The sequence below is a fragment of the Misgurnus anguillicaudatus genome, chromosome 17 (genome assembly GCF_027580225.2).
Source record: "Misgurnus anguillicaudatus chromosome 17, ASM2758022v2, whole genome shotgun sequence".
Taxonomy (NCBI): Eukaryota; Metazoa; Chordata; class Actinopteri; order Cypriniformes; family Cobitidae; genus Misgurnus; species Misgurnus anguillicaudatus.
Window position 1 is genome coordinate 13,347,529 of NC_073353.2, and position 25,596 is coordinate 13,373,124.

General features: G+C 37.5%; 1 protein-coding gene across 1 annotated transcript in view; it reads left to right on the forward strand.

Moving 5' to 3' along the window:
• Positions 1–709: 709 nt before the first annotated feature.
• Positions 710–25,596, forward strand: part of uxs1 (UDP-glucuronate decarboxylase 1) — a 71,425-nt gene continuing 46,538 nt past the window's right edge. Inside the window, exons 1-4 of the mRNA XM_073854988.1 lie at positions 710–1,419; positions 16,766–16,793; positions 20,052–20,100; positions 22,300–22,343. Coding sequence (XP_073711089.1) covers positions 1,332–1,419; positions 16,766–16,793; positions 20,052–20,100; positions 22,300–22,343 — 209 coding nt within the window. The 5' untranslated portion in view covers positions 710–1,331. The remainder of the gene's footprint in view (positions 1,420–16,765; positions 16,794–20,051; positions 20,101–22,299; positions 22,344–25,596) is intronic.

Sequence of the window (25,596 nt, forward strand, 5' to 3'; positions counted from 1 at the left end):
CAGAGGTTAAGCAGACAGAGGTTTATCATAAATTTCATTTATATGCTGAATTATTCACTGTTTTTGTTGACCTCACTTCCCCAGAGTCACTTCTCATGCAGCACAAAGCTGAAAGATATGGAAGTCTGCATGAAAAAGCTTAACCTTTTTAAATTAACCTTTTAAAGCTACTCAATGTAAATATCAGTCTTGTTTTGATGATTATTTATTCTTGTGAAGTTTTGTGACATGAAATAAATGAATGATGTTACCTTATTTACTTAAAAAAATAAAAAAATAAACACTGGAAATGCTACACTATGCACATTGCTTAATTTACCTAATTATGAAATTATGTGGGATACTTTTATAAAACCTTGTTAAATAAAAAATGCAAAAAGTTGTATTTCAGGATTATCCAGAGACCAGGAAACCAAGGCATAAATCACAGGGGTATGAGCCAACGTGGAAAATCACTGAACTTTAATATTGCTCCACTCTCATGTTATTCATGAATGGGCCACTGTTTCCAAGGTGAATATATCCGTGCTTGATTACTTTCCTCTGGCAACGCACTAAAATAGATTTAAAAACTTTCGCTTTTTGTATTAATTTGTAAATAAAATAAAATATAAAATACTTACATTATGTCACATGATAGTTTTCAGCCTTTTATCTTTAAGAGCTGCGAACAAATGGCATTTATTATTTTGCTATCGCGGCAGGTTGATTAATCGATAGCTGAAAGCGTCGTTTGTCATCCTGCTCTGAGACGCTCATACAGAGTCGCGTTGTCTTTTTTCGCCTCACGTGAGGACAAATTTAATTAATTTATCGATAAACCGTGGACCCACGACTACACTGGGTATTTACGGCTAAAAGTCGTCTTTTTTTTCGGTAGTATATAGTAGTTAGCATTTTTAGCTGCTGGTCTGTAGTTATGACGCTACGTTGCTAACAGAGAAATAACCGCCGATCAGAATGCCGTTTTACTTTCTATAACTGATTTACTAGTTTCATCCAAATTCCTTCTAACGATTAACGTGACAGACTGCTTAAGCCGTCATATATTGCTTTACCGTAAAAAACTGTTTTGAAAGGAAATTAGCTTGGTTAGCTTTTTGTAGCGCTCGTGTTGTCACTGCTGCGTTTCATATGGAAACTTTCGTTTTGTACAACACAGGTGGATTATAACTCATTTTAAACGTATACGCTTCAATACGTTAGTACAGAATCGGATTGGCAGGTATTTTCTTTTGTTTTAAATATATTGGTGTGAGGGTTAACGCTCACGTGATGATGTGTGTGATAAATGAAAGTGCGATGCATCAGTGGTGAGGAAGATCTGGAGGATGATGCGGATGAGCTGGATGATCACAGTCATAAACAGAAGAATGATGAAGATCTTGGTCGCCCTCGCTCTTATTGCTTACATTGCCTGTGAGTATATGCGACTGTAGGTCACTGACACTCTCTTATAAGTAACAAAAGTTTACCTGGGTTGCACCTTGTCTGTCTGTCACGTAGACTACACTTACTCTACACGTTTTTCAATGACAGATGTGACACCACAGTAACGTTAGTGAATGCATAATTTATTTAATATACAATAGTATTTACTTGTAATGCATGTTTACACAAACTGATCAGTAATTGCAAGCCAGTGGTGATTTCTTATTAACCCTCTGACTTCTAAGTTGAACAACTTGTTGGTTAAGCGGCTGGTCAGTTTAGCATTTAAGTAATAGTTACTGACAATGACATCATTACGGTACTTGCTTATAATGCTGTGTAACACATTTTGCATACTAAATGTATGTAGATAGTTTTGCTTATCATTTGGGACACTGAACACATTTAACCATACTGTTTATCTTAAACAGCTGTGTTTTGTAGTGTGCGTGAGAAAGTGTCAGTGATGTTATTCTGCTTTGCATTGTGAAATTACTTTTTGCAAAACTTTGTGCTAAATGACAGCTTTAGGGTAAGTGCTGCTTCCCAGTTTTTCACATGTCAGATATGAATGCAATAAAAAATAATTTTCTAATTATTTTTATGATTTTTGGTTAGGCAGCACAACAAGAAACAGACTAATTTGTCAATCTTTATTAGCTCTTGGTGGAGCTTGAACATTTTCAAGCATTTTATTTACGTTTTGTCATAAAATAATTGGTTCAAGATTAGGTCTGCACAATATCGAGAGGAAATTGACAGGTGATATGTTTGTCAGCGATATTGTGATGATATGATAAATACTGGATGACTTTACCAGATCTCTGTTTTGCAGGAATTAACTTCTGCCTTGCTTTTCTTGTATAGTTCTGAGATGGCAACTTGAGGAAATTAGTTGCATGGTGGTATTACATACCTCTTGTTAAGGGATCAGATCATGTTAGTAAAAACTTTGGAACCATATTAATTTATACCACCATGTCTTTTGCAAGGTGAAAAGTTATTGAATCTGTGATTTCTCTCTACCATTTGAACCGTTCTTTTATGGCAAATGCATCCAAATAGTTATGTTCTGCATGTTCAGCGATGTGGCTACACACATTGCAATGCCTGTCAATGACAAAACGATTGTGCAGCCCTTTTCAAAATAGATGGGCTGTGTGAAATGTGAATATGTGCAAAACCAGTTAATGTATTTAAAGAGTTGCAAAAAGAGTAAGTATTTCATAGTCATACAAAGATTTTATGGTAGTTTTACTTGGTGCTATGAAGAATTGAAGTAAGGAATTGTGAGCATGTGAAGCATGTACATCCAAAGTTTGTTAAGTTACTTGGGTAAGCATTGCTCCTGAAATGTCATACTTGTGGCAAGTTATAAACCACAAAAGAATATTGATAGCAGGTGTCTCAACTTTTATGAAGTGACACTGACAGTGCGTTGTGTAGTCACAAAATCAGAGGTTTAAATAACAACGTGTCTGACTACTACTTACTGTATAATAACACTCATGGACCACTTAAGAGTTGATGCAGAGTGACATTTACACATTACATATAGATTTAGATGCATAAACAACGTATAACAATATATTTTTGATTGGCATTACACTACAGTGTAGACATGGCCAATGTTATTACTGTCAGTATAATAGTAATTTTGCTTTGATCAGTGGCCAGTTGCATAAAACTTTAAGACTAGTCTTTAAAGTTAGTCATGAATTTTTTTTTTCAAGACTGATCATAACTGTTTGAAGTATGTTACATAGATTGGTCTAATTTAAATCCAAATAATAAGACTGATTAGCCCTAACTAATTGCTAGTTAGTCAGAATCATTCTTAAGACGCAGTCTTAACGTCTTGGCTGTGTTTGTGCAGCCGGCCACTGTGGTCTTTGCACAGATCTTTGTGCACTTTTCTAGTATTTGCTTGTCACTCTGTGGGAACAGGTCTGGCATCAGTCAATTTGTCAGTTGTATTCGTGACTCATGTTTTCGAGTTCTTTGTCTATTTGGTTTCCTTCTGCCAAAAAGATCAGACTTATAAGAACAGACTTTAATTTCAAATGTTGTTGTTTTCACATTTACATTGGATATCAAACTCTTAAGATGATTGATAATAAATGTAGGGTTATTGAGAGATTATGAAGTACATTTTCTTTATTTGGTGTTGCTTCATTACTGGGGCTTTTTTACTTGCAACTGTATGTTCAGAACTAAATTAAGATAAATGACAGAAAAGATAAATGCAGATGTTTTCGTCAGGATTCATGGGATCAGCACTGCAAAGTGTTGTGTCATGTCATGTGTCTACATGTGTCTAGAGATGTAGAGGAGAGAGATGACAGAGATCAGTGAAAATCAATCGGCTAATGGTCAGTGCTGTGTCTATTTCTCAGTCAAGCACAGCAGGCAAAAAGCAACTGTTTAAGATATCTTTGTACCACAGAGGATAAAGCCACACAATAAAAGTTTTTGTTGTCTATAGTAGATGTAGGAATGTTTGCTTTAAGCTACAGTCCTGCTTTGATTGCGGAAAATTTGCAACAGATTGCCGAAGAGTCCTCTGTGTTTATGCCAAATAGATTGTTTGGTACACTGTAAAAAAATTCCGTAGAAATTGCAGCTGGGTTGCCGGTAATTTACCGTAGATTTAAATGTATGTTTTTTACTGGAAACATTTTGTTCAAAGTTAAATGAACATAAAACATTTACAAGTCTTTGTCTTTACAGAGTAAACCTAAAAAAACAGCATCAAGCAAAACATTCTGGGAAACAAAATCTGAAGCAAAAAACAGAAAAAGGTTGATGATGATTTCTGGTTCCCAGAATGCTTTGCATGAGGCTGTTATTGTATAGTTTTATTTTGTAAAGATAAAGACATGTTAATATTTAAAATGTATTTAACTTTGAACAAACTCTTGCCAGTAAATGACATAAATGTTAATCTACGGTAATTTACCGGCAACCCAGCTGCAATAACATTGTAATTTCTACGGAATTTTTTTACAGTGTATCTTGTCATCATAGGGCGTTTGTGGAAATAAAGGCAGAAATGTTACGATTAAGAGCATTTTTGGTATCTATTTGAAAGAACTAACTAGCGAAAAAGAATTGTGTGAAAAAATATTGTGATGTCACTTTTGTCTTAGGCGGGGTGCATGATTTTTGAGAAACGCTTTGGAAAATGGAGTCAGGCCGAGTACCAAAACAAAGTTGTAGCCAATCAGCAGTAAGGGGCCTGTCTACTAACTGACATTGTTGCCTGGGTTGCGTATAGGGCTGCACGATTACAGGAAAAATGATGATCACGATTGTTTTGCTCAAACTTTTGATCACGATTAAAAATACGATCATTCTTTTATTGAAGAACTTTTATTTTTTTATTTTATTACACTTTACAGCCATGTATAAAATATTATATACATTTTATAGGCCTATATTATAAAATATTTTATTGTTTTGTAATATCCACAGCTCCCATTCTCTTAGATCTTTTTAAAACATTTAAAATAATTCTGCAATATTCCGCATAGATTTTGCAAAAGAAATCCGCATAAATAACTAAAATAACTCCTTACACACACAGATTCCTTACAGCTGTACTACTATTGCAGCAATTAAAGCAGTTCAGTTTTAACTGTCAAAATTATAAAATCTTATATTATATATTATCTTTTATTTATTTTAGAGCCTTTTTTGTTTGTTAAATTAAGGTTTTTGATAATGACCAAGCGGTGTCCGACAGCTAACGTCATGTTGACGTCTTGTTTGATCAAATGGGCCTCTCAAATCAACACTTCACTTGCCTACAATAACATCTATATAAAATATATATTTTCAGCATATAACAATGTTAGTTTAAATGTTTATTATCAACAAACTATTTTTAAAAAAGCGGAGCTCTGTTGCTCGCAGGCGCGACAAGCTGCAGAAAAATAATGAATCAAAGCAAAACGAAATAAACATGAAACGAAATTAACATGCAGGTTGCCTTACCTTACACATTCGCTATGCATCAGTCTTTTATATGGATTATGCGCAGTATTTAAGGTTTTAATTCAGTTCTCCATATTCCCCGAAGCGCTGAATGTCCTGCTGCTGGCGGAGACGCTAAACACTGTTGCAACAGGTGCATGTTAATGTGCGTAGTGGACTCGTGCAGGTTAAATGTCTTTCTTTTACAATTTATTAATGTCTCAACGTTTCTTTTAATTAATTATATTAAAATATAAAAAGGAGGAAAAGCCTAAAAAATCAAGAGGCCTGTAATGTTAAAATTGATCCGAAACGCGACCCGAGGGGCGTAAAAAGGCTGAAATGCAGGGCTCTAATATATATTTATATCAAATTAGAATTAAACTGAAATAAAAACAAAACATTTTGGAATAAAAATGCCTATGATATGCCTTTTATGTGGCAATAATTTTTTTAAACCCCTTGCTGCTCACGGTGCTTATTGGACACATATCCTTGGCTAACTTACATGATACACGATCCGTTATTGTTGTTTGTGTCGTGGATGTCGGGGATTTTTTTATTGTTTGTGGCTTGTGTCTTCAGCTTTTGAAACTCTTGATATTTCACGTTTGGACGGAACAGGAGCACAGTTTGCACAAGGTTCGTAACTTACCTGATCAACATCACTTTCCTCAAATCCGAAATATCCAAACAATGGAGTAGGCCAATATGAGCCTTTTTGGGCATTAAACATACATATTTCTGCACTTTCTTCTTGTTGCTTTGCCATTATGTTTGTTCAAAAATGACTGTAAATCTTGTGATGCTAACGTATTTCTACCATAACACAGACTGCGCTTGCAAAGAAACACTCCGTTTACTCTGACTCTGCCCATAACAAACACATTGCTTGATTCTAGACCGTCTGCTTTGTGCTTGGTCTTTGCACATTAATCGCGACGATTGTCATTAATTAATCGTGGGGCACGCATATCGTTATCATGATAAACATACGATTAATCGTGCAGCCCTAGTTGCGTATGTGTTGTGCGGGTCTTTCAAAAGAGGGGCCAGATTCTATTGGGTAGGGGCGTGCTTGTATGGGCGATTTCAAATGTCAACATTGGCTTTCAGAGATCGTGCACCCCACCTTTAATGGAATTGTCCAGGAATTTTGTGAATGTAGGCAAGAATATGTGAAACCTGTCACAGTGAGAGAGCAAAATGTTGTCTTCGCTAATGCCATCCATTTATTGTCGCATAGATATTATTGTTGTCATAGACCAGAGGTTCTTAATTCTGGCCCTTGAGATTCATTTTCTTGTGGAGTTTGGCTCCAGCCCTAATGAAACTCACCTGAGCAAGATAATCAAGGTCTTCAGGAATACCAGAAAATTGCAGTCAGGTGTGCTTGATCAGGTTTGAGTGCTAATCTCTGCAGGAAAGTGGATCTCGAGGGCCAGAGTTGAGAAACTAAGGCTGCGTCCGAAAACTTTAGATTGCTGCCTTCTGAGGCAGCTTTCCAAGGCAGGAAGGCATCAAGGCATGTCCGAATTCAATGTTAGGTTTACTTCCTGTCTCCTGAGATACCTATGCGTAGGCATACAATAGGAATGTGATTGGTCGAGCCTGGTCGATTTCGAAAAAATAAAATGGCGGCCAAGGAAGTGGCTGGAGCACAAATTTAGTGTAAATAAAGGTAGATTTTCACTTTTTACACCTTTTAATTGCATTTCTAGCCAGAATTTAGTATTGTAGTTTTCAAATATGTGATTAGTTATCACAAAGGCGCTCTCTGTTTATATTTCAAACACGCTACCTTTGAAGTGTGTCCGAAAGTCTTTCTCTTGGCTGCCTTCATGCCTCCGAAGTCATTTCCTCATGAGGCAGCGAGGCAACGAGTCACTGCCTTGAGTTTTCGGAAGCAGCCTATGTTATAGACAAAATCTGAAATCCTAGTGGCCATATTAAACTGCCACGCAGTAAATGTCTAAACTATTTTGTTTGCTAAAAATGAAACTTTAGGCAATATGAACTGAGTATTTTCTCCAAAAAATTTGAGACAGTCTCATTCCTGTGGTTGAATTCACCTTGGTTTCCAAAGTCACAATCACAAACAAACCAATCAAGTTGAATGAGTGGATCAGTAGTTTGAGTCATAGATATTGTTATGGATGCCTCATAGACTCGGAGCTGAAATGATTGCAGCACATCTCTTCTGCTTTGCTTCTTTAAAGCTCACACATGGTGGATGAGTGCTGTAACCTGTTAACCTCAGTGCTGCTTATAGATTAGTGCTTCAAACACGCAGTTCATGAGTCATGACACGTATGCATTGTGTGAAACTGAACTTGACAAACTGTAGAATGTAGCATCTATTTACATATATATCTATGGTCCGAGGTGGTGCAAAATAGTGAAGATGGGGACTAATTTCCATATTCATATCTATGGTCTGAGCTGTGTGATCCGAGGCGGGGACTCATTAACATAAAGTTCTGCATATACTTAAAGAGGCAAGGGTATAGAGTTACAGTGCGACTTTCTTTTGTTTCTCAAATTTCTTTCTAATAAGTGCATTTACAATGTTTATTTTATTAATCGTTTTTTATTAACAGGTTTCAGTTTGGTAGTTTCTTTCTAACCTGCTTATGTCAGTCCTGGTTGTGCTCTTTGTGTCTGGAGGCTTCCATGCCCTTTCTTGGATAATCCTGTCAAAAACAGGTTGATATTGGCCACAATAATACATGATTTTGGTGATGCTGTAAAGCTTGCCTGTCAAAACTGACTACCTGTCAAAAATGTATGCATTGTAGTGAAATTTTACTCATTTAAAGGAATAGTCTACTCATTTTCAATATTAAAATATGTTATTACCTTAACAAAGAATTGTTGATACATCCCTCTATCATCTGTGTGCGTGCACGGAAGCGCTGGAGCGCGCTGCGACGCTTCGATAGCATTTAGCTTAGCCCCATTCATTCAATGGTACCATTTAGAGATAAAGTTAGAAGTGACCAAACACATCAACGTTTTTCCTATTTAAGACGAGTAGTTATACGAGCAAGTTTGGTGGTACAAAATAAAACGCAGCACTTTTCTAAGCGGATTTAAAAGAGGAACTATATTTTTTGGCGTAATAGCACTTTTGGGAGTACTTGGACTCGGCGCAGTAACACCCTCCCTCTCCCATTATGAGAGGGAGAAGGGGAGTGGACTTTTCAGGTTAGTCGAAGTACTCCCAAAAGTGCTATTACGCCATAAAATATAGTTCCTCTTTTAAATCCGCTTAGAAAAGCGCTACGTTTTATTTTGCACCACCAAACTTGCTCGTATAACTACTCGTCTTAAATTGGAAAAACGTTGATGTGTTTGGTTACTTCTATCTTTATCTCTAAATGGTACCATTGAATGAATGGGGCTAAGCTAAATGCTATCGAAGCGTCGCAGCGCGCTCCAGCGCTTACGTGCACGCACACAGATGATAGAGGGATGTATCAACGATTCTTAGTTAAGGTAATAACATATTTTAATATTGAAAATGAGTAGACTATTCCTTTAACAACAAGTAAATTATCTTAGCGGTTGTTAGTATGTCACAAGTGAATGAACCAGTGGTGGCAGGTGACTTCTTTTTTCGAGGGCGCTCGATGCAAAGTTCGTCACAACATGTATGTAGCCCGTCATGTGTGTGGTTGTTTCAAACTGTGTGTTCGGCGCATCAAGAGATCCTGTGTGCATCATGTGTCTTGTCAAAATAAGTGCCTGCTGCAGATGCGTCTAAAGAGTTTATGATAAAAGAGACCCTCGTGTTTGCCAGATACTCGCATAATCTCATGGGTGAGATCAGAGTTTACTGTTTCGAAAGGGGCTTGCGTGTATTTTGCGATTGTGAGCATCTCTTTTATTATAAACAGTTTTGACGCGTGTGCAGCAGGCACTTATTTTGACAAAACACGTGATGCACATGGTTTACATGACGCAACAAACACACATTTTGAAAACACAAGCAACACACTTGACACTCCGATTTTCAGATTTTGCCTTGAGTGCTGCAGATGGTTTTCTTTAGTTCTGTACATCGTCGTCCCACTTTATGAATATTTATTCATTTTGTTTGGCAGGAAATGCAGTTTTGATGTCATTATGCTTACGCACTGTGTACAATTACTCATTCATATGTATCTTTTCAGTTTGTATGGATATATAGGACTTTTTTGTAACAGTTTGGTTCTGTTGTGACAATTTGCATAGTTTACTGAGTATGGCAAGTTTATGTTTATACATTTGTGATTTAACTTTTCAGGCATAAGTTTTAATTTTATGACTGACCTCCTGGTGTGAGTTTTTATTGTACTATTAAACAGAAATGGGAAGAGTGCCCTGAAACAGGCAGCTGAAGTCTTAGCACTATTAACAGTATTTATCCATCAAGATACAATTTAGAAACAAGTCAGTATAGCTTTGATAATCTGAGCTAATAGTGCACTAGTTTATTTTGATTCAGGTATCGCAAAATTTCAAAATCCCTGTAGCCCTTCAGGCAGGCACTCCTCAGCTTTTGGTAGCCCGAAATGAATAGAAGTAGTCTGAATAAAAAAGACACAATAGATAAAACAAAAGATACAAAGCCTGTAGGGCCACTGACCACAATGTTTGCTCTGCCATTCTTGTTGTTGTTTTTGTGCTATTATTTTTGTAACAAACAAAAAATCTGAATTTCCATGCAAGCCAACTGTTCCTACTCATTTCCACACTGGATATACTCACTTATGGGCTGTTTACACTTGGTATTAAGATGTGTTTTCATCGATCGGATCACAAGTGGACGAGAGAGACACATTACGTTTACACCTGGTATTTAAATCCGTCTCTTTTGTCCACTTTCGACCGCTTCTGTGCTGAATACTATGAGGGGGTGGTCTGTGAGACGGTGGGCGAGTCTCTCTGCTGTCATTCAAACCCGAACGGGAGTAGTTTATATGGACGCAAACTAATATTATGTCGGAGTGCACTGCTTGTTTAGCAAGTAAACATGCTGCACAGTATGTAAGAGCTTTCTTTGAATTTTCAGCGCAATTGATGAAATAGGATCGCGCAACTTTCACACGCTTTCAAAACGAAACTACAGAGATCAGCCGCTTAGTTTTATCAATGAAAGGCTAAAAATAGCGCTGTTCACCGAATGTTCACGCCAGAAGTCAAAAAAGACGTAAAAGTTGTGTTTAATACCTCAGATTAGATAAATGGGCGGAGAGAAGGCGGTCGCGTGTGGCTGTTCGAACGCATTCAACCACATGTGCGTTCCGCAACTCCAAAGCGATCGAATTGAAAGTGGTTTCGACTACCTCTGGATGTGGTTGAAAGTGGTCGAAAGTGGACGAGCTCAAAACGTTTTGAACACCGTTTACACCTGGCATTAACGTCGTCCACTTGTGATCCGATCGACGAAAACACATGTTAATGCCAAGTGTAAACAGCCTCTTATTAATAGTGGTTCGATGGGTCACAAAATTCACAGTTTGGATCATACAATGTTTTTTCAGTTGCAGATTGGATAATTTTTTCAATCAGAAAAATAGGGGCTACTGTCGCTTTAAGAGCGAGTCATACTGTAGCCTACTGTAGCAATTATTTTCACTGCACATGAATTCTATATCACTTTAAAGCTTGCTGCGGGAGATTTTATATTTAACGTGAGGAAAGAAATGACTGACAAGACGACGATGACGTAAATTTTGTGCAACAGATCGAGATCGTCAATGACAAATCAGCCCTGCTTGCTTCGCGAAGAAGAAAAAAAACGCCAGCGCGCATTCAAACGAGATTTAAATAATCGCTTCCTTAATTACGTACACCATAATTACCATGTAGGGCTGGACGATATGGCCACAATTTTTATTGCCAGTATACTTCTAAATAACGGTTGATACGGTATGAATGTTAAAAAGTTTTGGATAAACTGCAAAAAATGCCCACAACAAATGTCTGTACCTACAAACTTCTGAACAAATGAATGAATTTGCCAAATCTATAAAGACTCATCTTATAAAACAATACATTTAGCCTTTATACAACTACTACTACTGCGTCCATTAGGTCTCAAACTAATGGGTTTCTTCAGTCACAGTATAATGGACTTTCATAGTTCCATAGGTTTGATCAATTTGCTGTTAAAGTAATATGTGGAAAAAATTATGAAATAGCCCAAGAAAAAGAGACTAAAACTTTAATGGTAGTAGGCTATTTCATATTACATAAGATAGTTGGACAGAAACATTCATATTAAAACTCTATTTGCTATTGCATAGCAAGCTAATGATATGTTAGATACAGTACTAGCATACAGTATTACATTACATACATACTCATAATGAGGCTAATGTCATAATCTCCAATTCTCCCTCCCTATATGGTTTTACCATTGGAAGCTGTGACTTGATGTGAACTAAACCCGCACCTTCTTCTCATACTTCTGAGTGACAGCTCTTCTCTGGACGAGCACTCCAAAGTCCAAACCAGATTAATTGATCGCAACAATATGGTTTCACACGAGGTTCAGATGAACAATTTAAATCCAATCAGGCATTATGGTTTCCTCGCTCTCATGATTATTTAGCTACGAAACACGGCACGGGAGTGTGCTTTGGAAGGAAGAAACACATTGATTCGCGTTTTTAGACGTGACATGCGAACGGCCATGGGACGCCATAATGTATATCGAAATATCGGAAATGTGTTAGAAACCATATCACTGTTATTTAAAAAATATATACAGTGAAAAATTGATTGAATTATTGTCCAGCCCTAATTGCATGTAGTCTGCTATGAAAGGCATGTACATATAATGTGTGTACCATATCAGGTCTAGTGCTTTATTGAAATGCCTTTCATTCAACTCTTCATAACTTCTGTTTTGTGCATACTGCACAGAGACCCTGTATATTGCTTTATAAAGCAGCACATGACACCATTCCTCCAAAGGCGTGTTTAAAGATTTCAGTTGTTATTATTATGTAATGCATGATGTGTTCCTAGTTGTCTTTTCTTAACCTGGATGCAGGTTTGGTCAATAATTACAGAAATATTTCTACAGAGTCAGACTTTACCTTTCAAAAACACCAGTTAAACTGAATCAACTACAGACATGCACATATTACACAAATGCATTCTTGCGTTACTGTGTTGGTTTCAAATATCAGTATGTTTATGGTTTTGGCCTTATGTGAACTGGAGGAGTATTAGTTTTACTTTTTTTTTTTTTTTAGGAAAGATTTGAAGGGTATATTTGGGTCATGAAGGTTGCAATTTAGATCTGCTCTGGTTTCTTTGGATATCTCAAAAGACCACATGACTCAAAACGGGTGCTTACCAAGAGAGTGACTTTGAAAAACCAGTGTACGGCTTCTTCCCACCTGCCCCAGAAAACAACTTCCCTCACCTTTAACTGATAGGCTATGCTAAAAATAATATTGCCACTGTGAGAACATAAACAGATGTTATTTGATATGTTTCAAAGTCTGCTTACTTCAGTCTGTCTTTCACAATCATTTCGTTTTATTTCACAATCTTTAATGTTGCCTTGTTAAATTGCAGTGTTTTCAGTATGATTTTGTGCCGGATGACCTCACGTGTTAATTAGCATTTTTGATACATCATTGCATGCTATAGAGACAGAGCGCAGTTATGCAAATTTGAAAACCACGCCCACCGGGGGGGAATTCAATCCAACCGTTTCCATTGACTTTGTATTGCGAGAAGCCGCCTCCTTGTCATTTCTTGCTTATAATAACAAAAAACTGAATAATGCCTAAAAGCTGCTGTGTGACAATATGTACAGCCAACAAGCCAAAGAACCCAGAAATAAGTTTTTATAAGCTGTCGAGCCGTAAAACCCAGTCTTTAAGGAGAATAAAGTGGATCGCCGACTACGTTTCCCCCTAGTGGACGCAGTTCTACTAATAGAAGTACTATGAAAAGTTGCCTGTATCCATTTTTGTGTCTTTAAACGCTCGTTTCTTGGGGTCGACAGCTTATAAAAACGTATTTCTGGGTTCTTTGGCTTGTTAGCTGTACATATTGTCACAAAGCAGCTTTAAGGGGCTGGACACACCAAAACTTTTAAACGCGGCGGAAAACGCCTTGAGGACGCCGAATGCCAGCTGTTTTTCAGCTGAGGGCCAGCTTTCTTCAGCTGAGCGCTTTGGTAGCTGTGATACTTCAGCTGCGAGCCGGTTGGTTGCTGTGGTAATATCCCGCCCCTCCTCCACTGTGATTGGGCGGCCGTGTGAAAACTGACATTGACGAGCGGAGCTTTTCTTCAAAAGTTGAACATCTTTCAACTCTCGGTGCTCGGCGCTGAGCGCGGAAATCCGCCGGGCGCCGGTTTTCAGCGCGGAAGAAAACCGCTAGCTGCTGGCTAGTTTGAAAAATGCCAAGCTTCCATTGGAAACAATTGAAAACATGCACCGGCTGCGGGCGTAAAAGCTTTGGTGTGCAAGCCCCCTTAGGCATTATTCTGTTTTTGTTATAAGCCAGAAATGACAAGGAGGCGTCCTCTCGCAATACAAAGTCAATGGAGACTGTTGGATTGCTTTCCCCCCCGGTGGGCGTGGTTTATGACGCGCTGCGCTCTGTCTCTATTTCCGCTTCAGACTATTATTGGGATGTTGAATGCCCATAAAGCCTTTTATCTTGTGCACATTTTTGTTGCTAAACAAGGATAAACGCAACAGTTGTGTAATGTTTTACCTTTTTTAACTCTTTCCCTGCCATTGACGAGTTATCTTGTCAATAAAAAAATTATCTCCTGCCAGTTAAAGTTGCTCTAAGCGAATTCACGCATTTTAGACCATAAACATTTTTTGTTACATACAGCAAACACATCTCCTCACTATCTGCTTGCTGCCTGTCCGCCATTCAAACTGTAAAAAAGTGATCTCTGTATACAGCCCAGGCTCCACAAACTGCAATATAAACAAAGTGGCCAAACCTACAAACAGAAACCATAACAAAGTTTTCGAGCCAATAAACGACAAGAAGGATTTGAGGGTGGGGGTTGGGCGCGTTCATGAAAGCACAGAAGGGAGGAGGAGGAGTTAGCCACGGTCTGTTTGTTTGAAAACAGTTCAAACATCAACAAAAAGTGACATCACACAGATTCGCTTAGAGCGCCTTTAAGTTTTTTTTACGGCAATTCATATTTCCACTATTATCCACTAGGTGGTGCTCTTACCCAACATATAAAACACTGTTGCATACATGAATCCAAAAGCAGTAAATACTCTGTCTGCGTATGTTTTGATGTTTTAAATCTGATCTTTAACAGAAGAATAAAATTATCTCTGCTTTTTGTTAATAAAAATATTTTTGAAGAAACCTACCCCTATTTGAGAGGCAATAAAAAGAGAAAAAATGAAGATAGGATGAAATTATATTTTATGGCGGTCAGTGTTGATATTGTGGTGGGTCATCAGAAATAAATCAGTGTTGGGAAAACAGTGAAATTGGCTATTCTTCTGTGATTCTGGCTGAATGGGAATGGCATACTGAAATGTTTTTTGAATTGTCGGAAACAACAGTGGCGTACTTCTGTGTCTTCAGCCAAGAAAATAAATAAATAAATAACACGCTTCATAATTTCCATATTGATTAACAGGGTGGCAGAACTTGTACTCCCTATTCCCCAAATAGATTGAGAGTTTCTTGCTCTTCTGCTTGCACTGGCAAGGCTTTGGGCAACACATGCCAAGTTGGTTGCTCAATGCTCACAGGACAGCCTGTAATAAATCATACACCACCCAGGAATTTGTGGCAACCGCAGTAAGGCCACTTGGAGTGAACTGCTCAAATCAAATCAAGGCATAATTACCACTCCAACTCATTTTTGTTCACGCTTACCTTTTGCTTTGGGTTTTGTGTCAGGTGCACCAGGGTTTACTTGGACACTTAAAACAGCTATAAGGACAAGTGCTGGTGTGTTAGATGGATGAGAGGCAGTGGAGAAGACAACATGTGCGTGTGTTATTTATGGTGGTGATTTTCACCTCTTTAATCTCTGCTTGGCTTTATGTTTTGGATTATTAGTTTTTGAGGTATTGTTTTTTTGTGGGTGTTGAATGGTGAAATTGTGTATTATTAATGTAGAGTAATTTTCACTTATTTATGAGACTTGGAGACCCTCTCAGCCCTCAGATATTCTAGCAGGATTTATATTTTCAATTTATGTATCTGCCTATTAAAAGATTATGATTTGTAGAGGATTCATTTAGATGAGACAACATGTGCATGTGATCATTATTTTAGTGTTTAAATATTGTTTATTGATAGCTCCGTTAGGAGCACTGTTACCTTCTGCTTGCTATTAATTAGTTACAGTATTACGTAAATTAGGTAAATCACAGTACAGATGTCTGTTTGTGACTATTAAAGGACAAGTTCGGTATTTTACACTTAAAGCCCTGTTTTCAGATTGTTTATGATGAAATAGAACGGTTTTGACTGAAATTTGGACATATGATGCTGGCCCGAGAATTTCCAGGTGTTTGTTGTATTACCCCCCACCTCTACAATGGCTGCATAGGTGCACAGGAACAATCCTTCCTAAAATGCATTAAACTTTCGGTTACAAAGACGTGAAACTCATCGAGTGGTCAGGGGTGTTCACTGATATTGACTTGTATTAGATATGCTATGTGCCCGGAACGTTGTTTGTATTCTTGCAATTGGCAAAGGCGGATTATCGCCACCAACTGGGCTGGAGTGTCTATTATTCAAGCTCTCAATGTGAAAAATGTACAGGTGTGAGGGGTTTGGAAAAATAGGTCCACAAGTTTACAACGAATGGTAAAACACCTGTTGGAAAGCATCTTTTGCAGCGATTTTTGTGTGAGCATATCAGTGAACACCCCTGACCACTCGGTGAGTTTCACATCTTTGTAAATGAGTGTTTAATGCATTTTAGGAAGGATTGTTCCAGTGCACATTGAGTCTAGACCCATTGTAGAGGTGGGAGGTGATGCAACAAACACCCTAAAATTCTCGGGCCAGCATCATATGTCCAAATTTCAGTCAAAACCGTTCTATTCCATGGCTTTAAGTGTAAAAAACAGGTCTTTAAGTGTAAAATACCCAACTTGTTATATAAAGGCCCACCATCACTAACTTACATCTGAAGATTTGAAAATTAAGTTCAATATTTGAAAACTTTCTTTCCCACTGTACACTGTAAAAAGTGAACCTCCCCCTTTTTAACTAAACAAACCCTTACAGCTTAGCTACATATTTATTTTTACTGTTATGATGGCACTAACTGGTTTTGTATGAGTGTATGCTTTTAAATTTTGGCACTGATGTCTGATTTCTGTTTTCCTTTCAGCTGTCTGGGGAACTTATGCAAATATGAGGTAATTACAATATCTACAAACATTTCACACGCTTTTCAGCCTACTCATCTGCTAATAAAACACAACATATTTTCCTTTATTATTTTAAATATGAGCAGATTTTGACATCATTAGTGTGCCTTTTTCATGTTTTACGTTGCAATGCGCATAAAGCAATACATTTTTTCAGTATCACTTAACAATAAGGTTGCATTTGTTAGCATTATTAAATGCATGAACTAACAATACAGCAATACTGTTTAATTGATTTATTAGGTATTGTTAGTGTTAGTTAATGGCAGTACAACTGTTCATATTAGTAAATACTAAATGTCAACATTTAGTTAATACTACAACATTTAGTTAATACTAAATGTCAACATTTACTAATGTCATCAAGTCAATGCTGACTAATTGTTAATTTTTAGGTAATGTTAGCTAATGCAAAATGTTAACAAATACAACCTTATTGTGTTACCATTTTTATATTCCATGAAAATGTGACAACTTGGACTATTGCCAAATTGTAATAGGCAGCCAATTGGCCATTTTACCATTATTTAAGGGGTCTCAAACTCAAACTGGCTTAGAGCCATTTCTGAGATTGACATTATGTCGGAGGGCTGCATAACTATTTTAACATAAAAACACAATATTACTGCAAATACCTATATCTGTTATTTAACATATGATAATAATACTTAAAAATATATAAACAGTCAGCTTGTCTTTTTATACATTATTTTAACAGTATAAATCTTTTCTTAACCGTATCTTAAATAACTTTATATTAAAACCGTGCACTAAACTAACAAATTCAATTCCTGACAGATTTCGATTATAAAACTATTAAAAATGTTTGCAACCAGGTAGTGTTTTTTAGGTCACAAACTTGACTTGGTTATGTTCCATTTTTGGAACATCAAATGAATTAATATACTGCTCTATGTGTAACTGTATGGCAAGAAACATAATGAGATACTATACTTATATTGAGCTGCATACATACTTTTATCTTTTGCACGTTTCACCTCGTTTTTCCTCTTTTCCTAACCTGGGCACCTGCTGCTCTTTTTCTTATCTGTAGTTCAATATGTGTTGCATTACATCGCCACCTCTCCCTCCCTACATGAGGTGTTGCCATTAAAGCTGTGACTTGGCGTGAACTAACCCCCCCTCTTTGAATAACAGCTGAGTAACCCCAAAGAGTAACAGATCTTCTCTGGACGAACACTCCAAAGTCCCGACCAGATTAACCGATCGCATGGTGACAATGATATGATTGAAGTGAGGTGAAGATGAGCAATTAAAATTCGATCACACATTCTGTTATTTTCGCCGTCATGGAGAGCACGCTCATGGTTGCGTAGCAACGGAAGATGCGCAACCTCCTGAGTGCTTTGGAAAGAGGAAAGAAGCGCCTTGACACCGATTTAACGTGCGTTTTAGACGCGACTGTGAACAGACTCTTAAACATTTACATCAATAATCAAACGAATGAAACTAAATAAATAATAATCTGCGGGCCAGATTATATTTTTTACAGCAGATGCAGGCCACAAATGTCTCACAAGCAGGGAGTTTGAGACCACTGTAATACAGCTTTTACAAAAGCTTGCCAGGAAGAACATTTCACATTTTAGAACATTCACAAGAAGTTTTACTAAGGGGACATCTAGATCATGAAAGTGCATTTGAAATTCAGCTTTTATGGTCCAAAAACCTCCTCCCATGTGAGAAAAAGTGTTTCTGGATGTAAAAGTGTTTCTTGTCCTCCATAATGTAAGCTAAACTCACATTTAGAACTGGCTTCTCTTTCTAATATAGTAAATGCACATTTTTCATATAAAAATCTGATTACGACTTACATTTCATGATTGTCAAATATTTAGTTTAACTCAAAAGTATGTTGCATTACCGAAATAACATGAAATGTGATACTTATTGGTAGCTTACGATCAAATTAGCTTTAAAATATTAGTTTTTTAATTAACCATATACCTAAAACATCGCTAAAAGTTCTTAAAGTTCCTGTTAAGTTAGATATTAAATGTGGTCTGAGTTTCACACCACAGAAAAATATGTTATCAACCACCCAACCAAATTTGAATGATGGAAAAAAATTGGCAAGTAAATAAAATAATTGATCGAAATGTTGGAAAAATACGTAGTATTCTCCACTCTCAAGCGGTGGGGGTGTGTCCGCTGTCGACGCTTAAACCACGCCCACTTGCGGGAAAACTGCCATCTCTCTCGTAACTTTCAAATACTGCTGCAACATGAATGCATGCTCACGATTGTGTTGGGGCGGGGCCATGCACAGTGGCTCAAGTGCATCATCAAGCCACTGTTTTCAGAAATGGTGAAAAACGGTTTAAAGGTGCAGTGTGTAAATTTCAGTGGCATCCAGTGGTGAGGTCGCGAACTGCAACCAACGGCCCAGTCCACCGCTCACGCCGCGCCTCTGAAACACATAGAGAAGCTACGTTAGCCACCACCGGACAAACATGTCATCGTCGGAGACAAACTTGTCCGTTAAGGGCTTCTGTAGAAAAATGGCGGCACAAAATGGCGACTTCCATGTAAGGGGACCCTCGGTGTATGTAGATAAAAAGGTCTTGTTCTAAGGTAATGAACCTTTCATAATGAACCATTATGTGTTTTTTTATACACCCCTAATATAGTTTTGTATGTTATTTTGCATTTTTGTCAAGAGATCTTTCTAAAAATTACACACTGCACCTTTAAAGATCTGTAATTTTAGTACTACGTAGTTAAAAGTCTTTATAGTGTATTTTAGCAATACATTTTTTAGCATTTATAATGTGTTTAGAAACTATTTTCAAGATCGACTTTACATGGACTTTAATTGAATTCTTTCAAAATAGATTCATAATGAGGACAAACACAAATACCTACAATAACAGTTAAGGAACAGAGCATTTTGACTTCATTCATGAAGCTTTTATTGGTTTTCGGTAAGCAAGATTTCAATGCAAAACTAGTCATTAATAAGGAGCCTGTCTCTTCTGCTAACTTGGATGTATTTTATTCAGATATAGACTCTCTCACGGGGCTGTGGATTACAAAATAGTTTATTCTATGTGTCAACACTCATTTGTGGGACTGTTGACTCTTGTGAATCTTTTTGTGTCTCAAACTGACCTAAAGGAAAGAAGAAAGAATCGTGTTTTTCTGTAAGCTGTTTTGCAAGCTAAAGTTTGTGTATTTATTATATCTCTGTGGGAGTGATAAAGTCTTCTGTTGTTTTCCCCACAGGTCTATTCAAGAACAAGGTGAAATGAAGATTGAGCAAAGGATAGATGAGGTTGGTTTGCATAATGTGATAATATGGATATTCGCACTGTGCTTTTGATTTTTCAATTTAGTATTTGTTGCATCCTTGTTATCGTTAACACCAACAGCATCTTCGCTGGATGTGTTCTTTACAACCATTGTGCATTAAAGCCCCCGAAAAACACTGCAGCTACCCAAGAACACATTATAATTAATTATTCATTAACTATTCCTTTGATACCAATTAAGTTTCCTAGTCGGGGTGCAAGACACCAGCAGTGCTTATTTGTTTTTGCTGGTTCCAGTTATTATGCTTATTTGCTAAAACAAAAGAATAGCTGAAGTGCTAAACATAATTGTGTAGTTAACTGTTCTCTTTGTTATACTTCTGCTTATACAAAATGTAATAGCTGTCATCAAGCTCTCTTGTTGGCACCCAATTGTTTCTCTAACCACTTGTCAAATAGAAACCACTTTTTACCAGTGGATGAGTTCTGCGCTGAATGTCTTGTCAAATACTTTTTGTTTTGTTTTAAAAATGTCATGTTGGAGAGGTACAACTGCTTATGAGCGAGCTTTTAATATTGACTTTAAATAATAATTGAGGTGCTCTGATGCAGATGCCAGTTCTAGCCTCTGTGGCGCCCACAAACCCGTTGCCAGTTTTTTAAAGATATTTTGAACAACTTAAGTAATATATTTTTTCAAACAAATAAGCACTTTAAACAAAAAACTCACCAAATAATTAGTTTTTCACTTATTTCTAAACACTTAAGACTAAAGGCAGAAGTATAGTCCATTTTATGTGTACTCGAGGGCCCACATACAGTACACGAGACGCAGTTCTCGTCATTAGAAGAGTGCGTGCGTACTGTATGCGCAATGCCGGATTTTTGATACCCCACCTACATTGTATGCGTAGGTCGCGCATGCGCCTACAGTGAATGTAGTTTGTAGCCCAGGGGATGCTTTGCATTTAGTCGCAATGCGCATGTGTCGAACGTCTGTATACAAATAATCTATACTCTGCATGGCTGTGCGTTCGACCGTGTGCGTACATTTGCGCACACTTAAAAGAACAGACTATACTCCAGGCTTAAACCTACATAACCCCGACTTCTAATATTTTTTTGATGCATTAATTATCATAGAATATCTGCCCATGAATTACAGTGTTAATTCTTAAGATAGCAGGGCCACTGAGGTGTTCTTGTTAAGGGTATGTAAATGTGTAAACTCGTCATATCTCCTGCTCGTGTTTTATCGCCCATTTCATCCCCTCAAAGTAATCATGATGGAAGCGTCTGAAAGTGCACAAAAGAAACTGATTAAAACACTAGGTGTGAATGGACATGTCTCTCTATCGTCAACTCTTGATCCGATCGACCAAAACGCATCTTAATGTAAATGCTCAGAGACTTCTGCACGGGCAATTAGTCCTCAAATTTCTTTAAGTAAATCTAGTATTGGTGGTTGAATCTATTGGTAATGTTTACTCTTCACATAGTGTTTGGGCACGGTGTACTTTATCAGTGTCTTGTTTGAAACCGGCTGAAACTCATTTACATTGGTTTGTGTATACAAAGATTTGCTTTAAAATTCAGCGCTGTAACCATGATCCCTATCGTCTCATTATAGATTTTAAATGTCTGCTTATCACCTGCTACAAAACCTCATTAGAAAATGCCTTTGCCCATATCTGACTGACCTTAATGTTCAAAGTGTTCAAAAGCATACAGAGGCTGATATGGATGCATCTGTGATTGCTTTCGGTAACACTGACATTTATTTTTCTGCCTGATGCTTGATATTTTATTTAATAAGGCCTGACAGTCAGAAAAAGTTAGTAACACAATGAGTACTACATAGGAAGTTTCCATATAAATACATTAAACTCGTTAAAATAATTCAAATATCATCAAATAATATAAACCCACATTTCTGATTGGCTTAATTAATAATGCTTTTAATATTAGCACTCTACTTGAGTAGCAATTTCTGTGTCCTCACCACTTCACATTTCATTTACATTTATATCTTAATGCATTTCTTTGATCTTGAATTTGCCTTCTGCAGTCAGTGCTTTTTATTGCACTGTTGTGACACTTAATTGATTTAGTCGCTTCACATCCCATAAATATTCCCTTGTGATCGCAGCTTTTACTGTTCACCTCATTCATATTTATAATCAAACATAATACATTTGTGAATGTTTCTCTGTTCCCTGCAGGCAGTGGCACCCCTAAGGGAGAAGATACACGAGCTTGAGCTTAGGTACAATTTGTTGTCATCTAAAATAGAGCAATTGCCTTGATATGCAATTTAACTGTCCTTTTAGTAAAGATTTTTTTTTCATATTCTCATCATTTGAAATTTGTTTTAGGGGTCATATGACATTGCTAAAAAGTACATTATTTTGTGTTTTCAGTGTAATGCAATGTGTTTAAGCAGGTTAAAAAGACATTGGGTGGGTTGCACCAACAGGGATACCATTAAGCAGAGTTTAGAGCTGATCTGGGGTTTGTTGATCTCAGTTTAATTTTAATTTGAGTAGTGTTGCACCACTTAAATTTAAACACAGATGAACAAATCTTAGATTACTTTAAAGGCATTCCATGCAGTTTGACGTTTTTGTCAAACAGACACCCCTAGAGTCACTGGGGAAAACTTGCAACTGTCGTAATTTCGCACGCCCACTCTGCATGTACCTGTAAGGATAGTGTTGGGGGTGAGATGGACTCCGAAGATAATGACCAGGGAATGTTTCACAATTTCATACAAATATTAGGCTACTGCATGTCTACTAAACTACAGATGATGGTAATAGGATAATAAGAAGTTTATGCCAATTGTAGAGTAGGCATATAATAATAAAGTAGCCTACCGCGTTTGCTGGCTTATTACGTTTTTACAAGATTGCAGCTTAATCACAAGTAAACAGTCTATAGTCTAACGTTATGTCTACTGTATAATTTTATTTGTTTTTTTAATTGTAATGTAAACATTACAAAATGCATTGACAAAGTTAATTGTATACGTTGCATTATTTCATAACATTGGCCGTTATTCGTTGGCCATAAGAAATCGAAATTAGACAAATGACTACGTACACATCACAACACAACACTTGAGTTTAGATGGCCAAAAAAAACATGTAAGAGAAACGAGTGTTTGTTAGCAAGTCTGCTAAATGCTCTTATGATCGTAAGCTAGCTAGACCCTTGTTGAAGTTATTTTACTGGTCTAATTATCAACACTGGATGAATGAACAGCTTAGTAAAAAAATACACACTACAGGCAAGCGCAACCACATACAACATAGACCGCAAACAAATTTACAAATAAGAGATTTACTTACTTGTCCATCAACAAGATCGCCAGATCAGCATCCCTTTTGCATCCAGGGCTGTCTATTAGCTCACGCCAACGAGTAAAAACCTGACCGAGTGGGACTCTTGTCCGGTTCCTAACTCGGTCAGATTCTCTTTTTCGCTTTCTACTCTCTTCCGAACGGGTTTTCTTAGCTGTTTCCCTCATCGAGCATCACGTCTCAAATGCGCGCGTGCAGTTGTTGTTACAGGCCTGTTTGACTTCATGCAGCGCCGCAGGAACCGACAGCCGGACGACGCCAAAGCGCCGTCTCGGATCATTCTCGCGGCACTTCTACGTCATCCGACTGCCGGCCCCTGCAGCGCCGCACGAAGTCGAACAAGCCTAACGTGTGTGACGTCGTTCCCTTAAAGCAAGTCGTGATTCTCGCGAGATTTGTCAGGGGCGGTTCTATCAAGCTTGCATTGCTGGTTGTGGTAGCGGCGTCCTTCCCGAGCTTCAACAGGGGGATTATTCGCCTTACTATGACTTCGTTTAGCATCGAAATGACTTTGAAGCTGTTATATTAAGGTAAAATAACTGCATAGTGTGTCTTTAACCTGTATTAAACCCTTCGTCTGTGATTTTAGTTTGTCCGTCATTATGTGTTTGCCGATTTAAAGGCGGAATGCACGATATCTGACAAACACTTTGGAAAGGGAGTCGGGCCGACTACCAAAACACACTTGTAGCCAATCAACAGTAAGGGGCGTGTCTAATAAACAACATCACCTGGATGGCGAATGTGTGGGTCTATCAAAAGAAGGTCCAGATTCTATTGGGGTAGGGGTGTGTTTGTTTAGGTGATTTAAATATTAACATTGGCTTTCAAGGTTCATGGACCCGGCCTTTAATTAAACAAATCCGCCATTTTGGAATGAAAGCAACTCGGGAGTCAACTAGAAGTGATGGCAATATCAGCTACTTTGTACATTTAAAAGATCAAATTCAAACTGAATGATAATAACACAGAATAACATACAATCAGACCAGTGATCATTAATCCCTTTTTACAACTTATTTTCAGATAAAAATAAGTCTTCCACTTTTATATAGGCAAATTTTACATACAAACATACTGACATAAACATATAATATTTTGGCTCCATATAAACAACCATATACACACATATACATCCGAATTGCTCGAAATGGATTAAGTAAAAAAAAACACAGCCACTGTCCAAAAGTGGCAATTATAGGATAACTGACAGAGCAATGCATCATGTTCTATAACAGTGTTTCCCAACCCTGGTCCTCGGGCACCCCCTCCCAGAAAGTTTTAGATGTCTCCTTATTTAACACACCTGATTTAACTCATCAGCTTATTAGGGACACATGTTTACCATTTTAGAAGGAGGCTGATGAGTTGAATCAGGTGTTTTAAATAAGGAGACATCTAAAACTTTCTGGGAGGGGCTGCCCGAGGACCAGGGTTGGGAAACACTGTTCTATAAGATTATAATGTTTGTAGCGGGATCCAGGGGATTAATATGTACAAAATATATTTCATACCTAGTGGAGTTGGTAACTAATAATAGTAGTAAATGTGTAAAGTAGCATAAAATAGAATTACATCATAAAGCAAGAAAAAAACCCCTCAAATGTGTATCTATTTAATGATTGGATTCCACAACTGATAACAACAACAACACAACACATACATACATACAAGACAATACAGCATTTTGTGTAGGTGTAGCAAGTGAACAAAATTTTAATTTGAGAAACTAACTATTGCGCTTCTGATTTGGCTGTGAGATTCGCTGAGAGTGAATTGAGAATGAATTGACTGTGAGAATATTCATTCCAAAATGGCGGCCGCGCTACTGAAGCGCCACTTAGGGACTGTTGCAAAAAACGAATGAGAGTTTCCCCTCTTGTGCTTCTATACTCTTTGATATTACTATATTTGAAATATTAGCTTCCAAACCACAGCGTCACCACGACATGGTGGCGGCTGCAACAATACTACAGTGAGAATAAAACGTACGCCACCTTTGTTTGCTTATACATTTGGGCGGTCTAATGAAAATCTTCCCACGCAGAGACGTAGGGGTGTGTGTTGAATGAGGCATTTTAGGAAGGTGTGGATGAGCCTTTACTTTTAGGAAAAATATCTTTGGGTTTGGGCTTTATGGATATGCACAAACAGCTT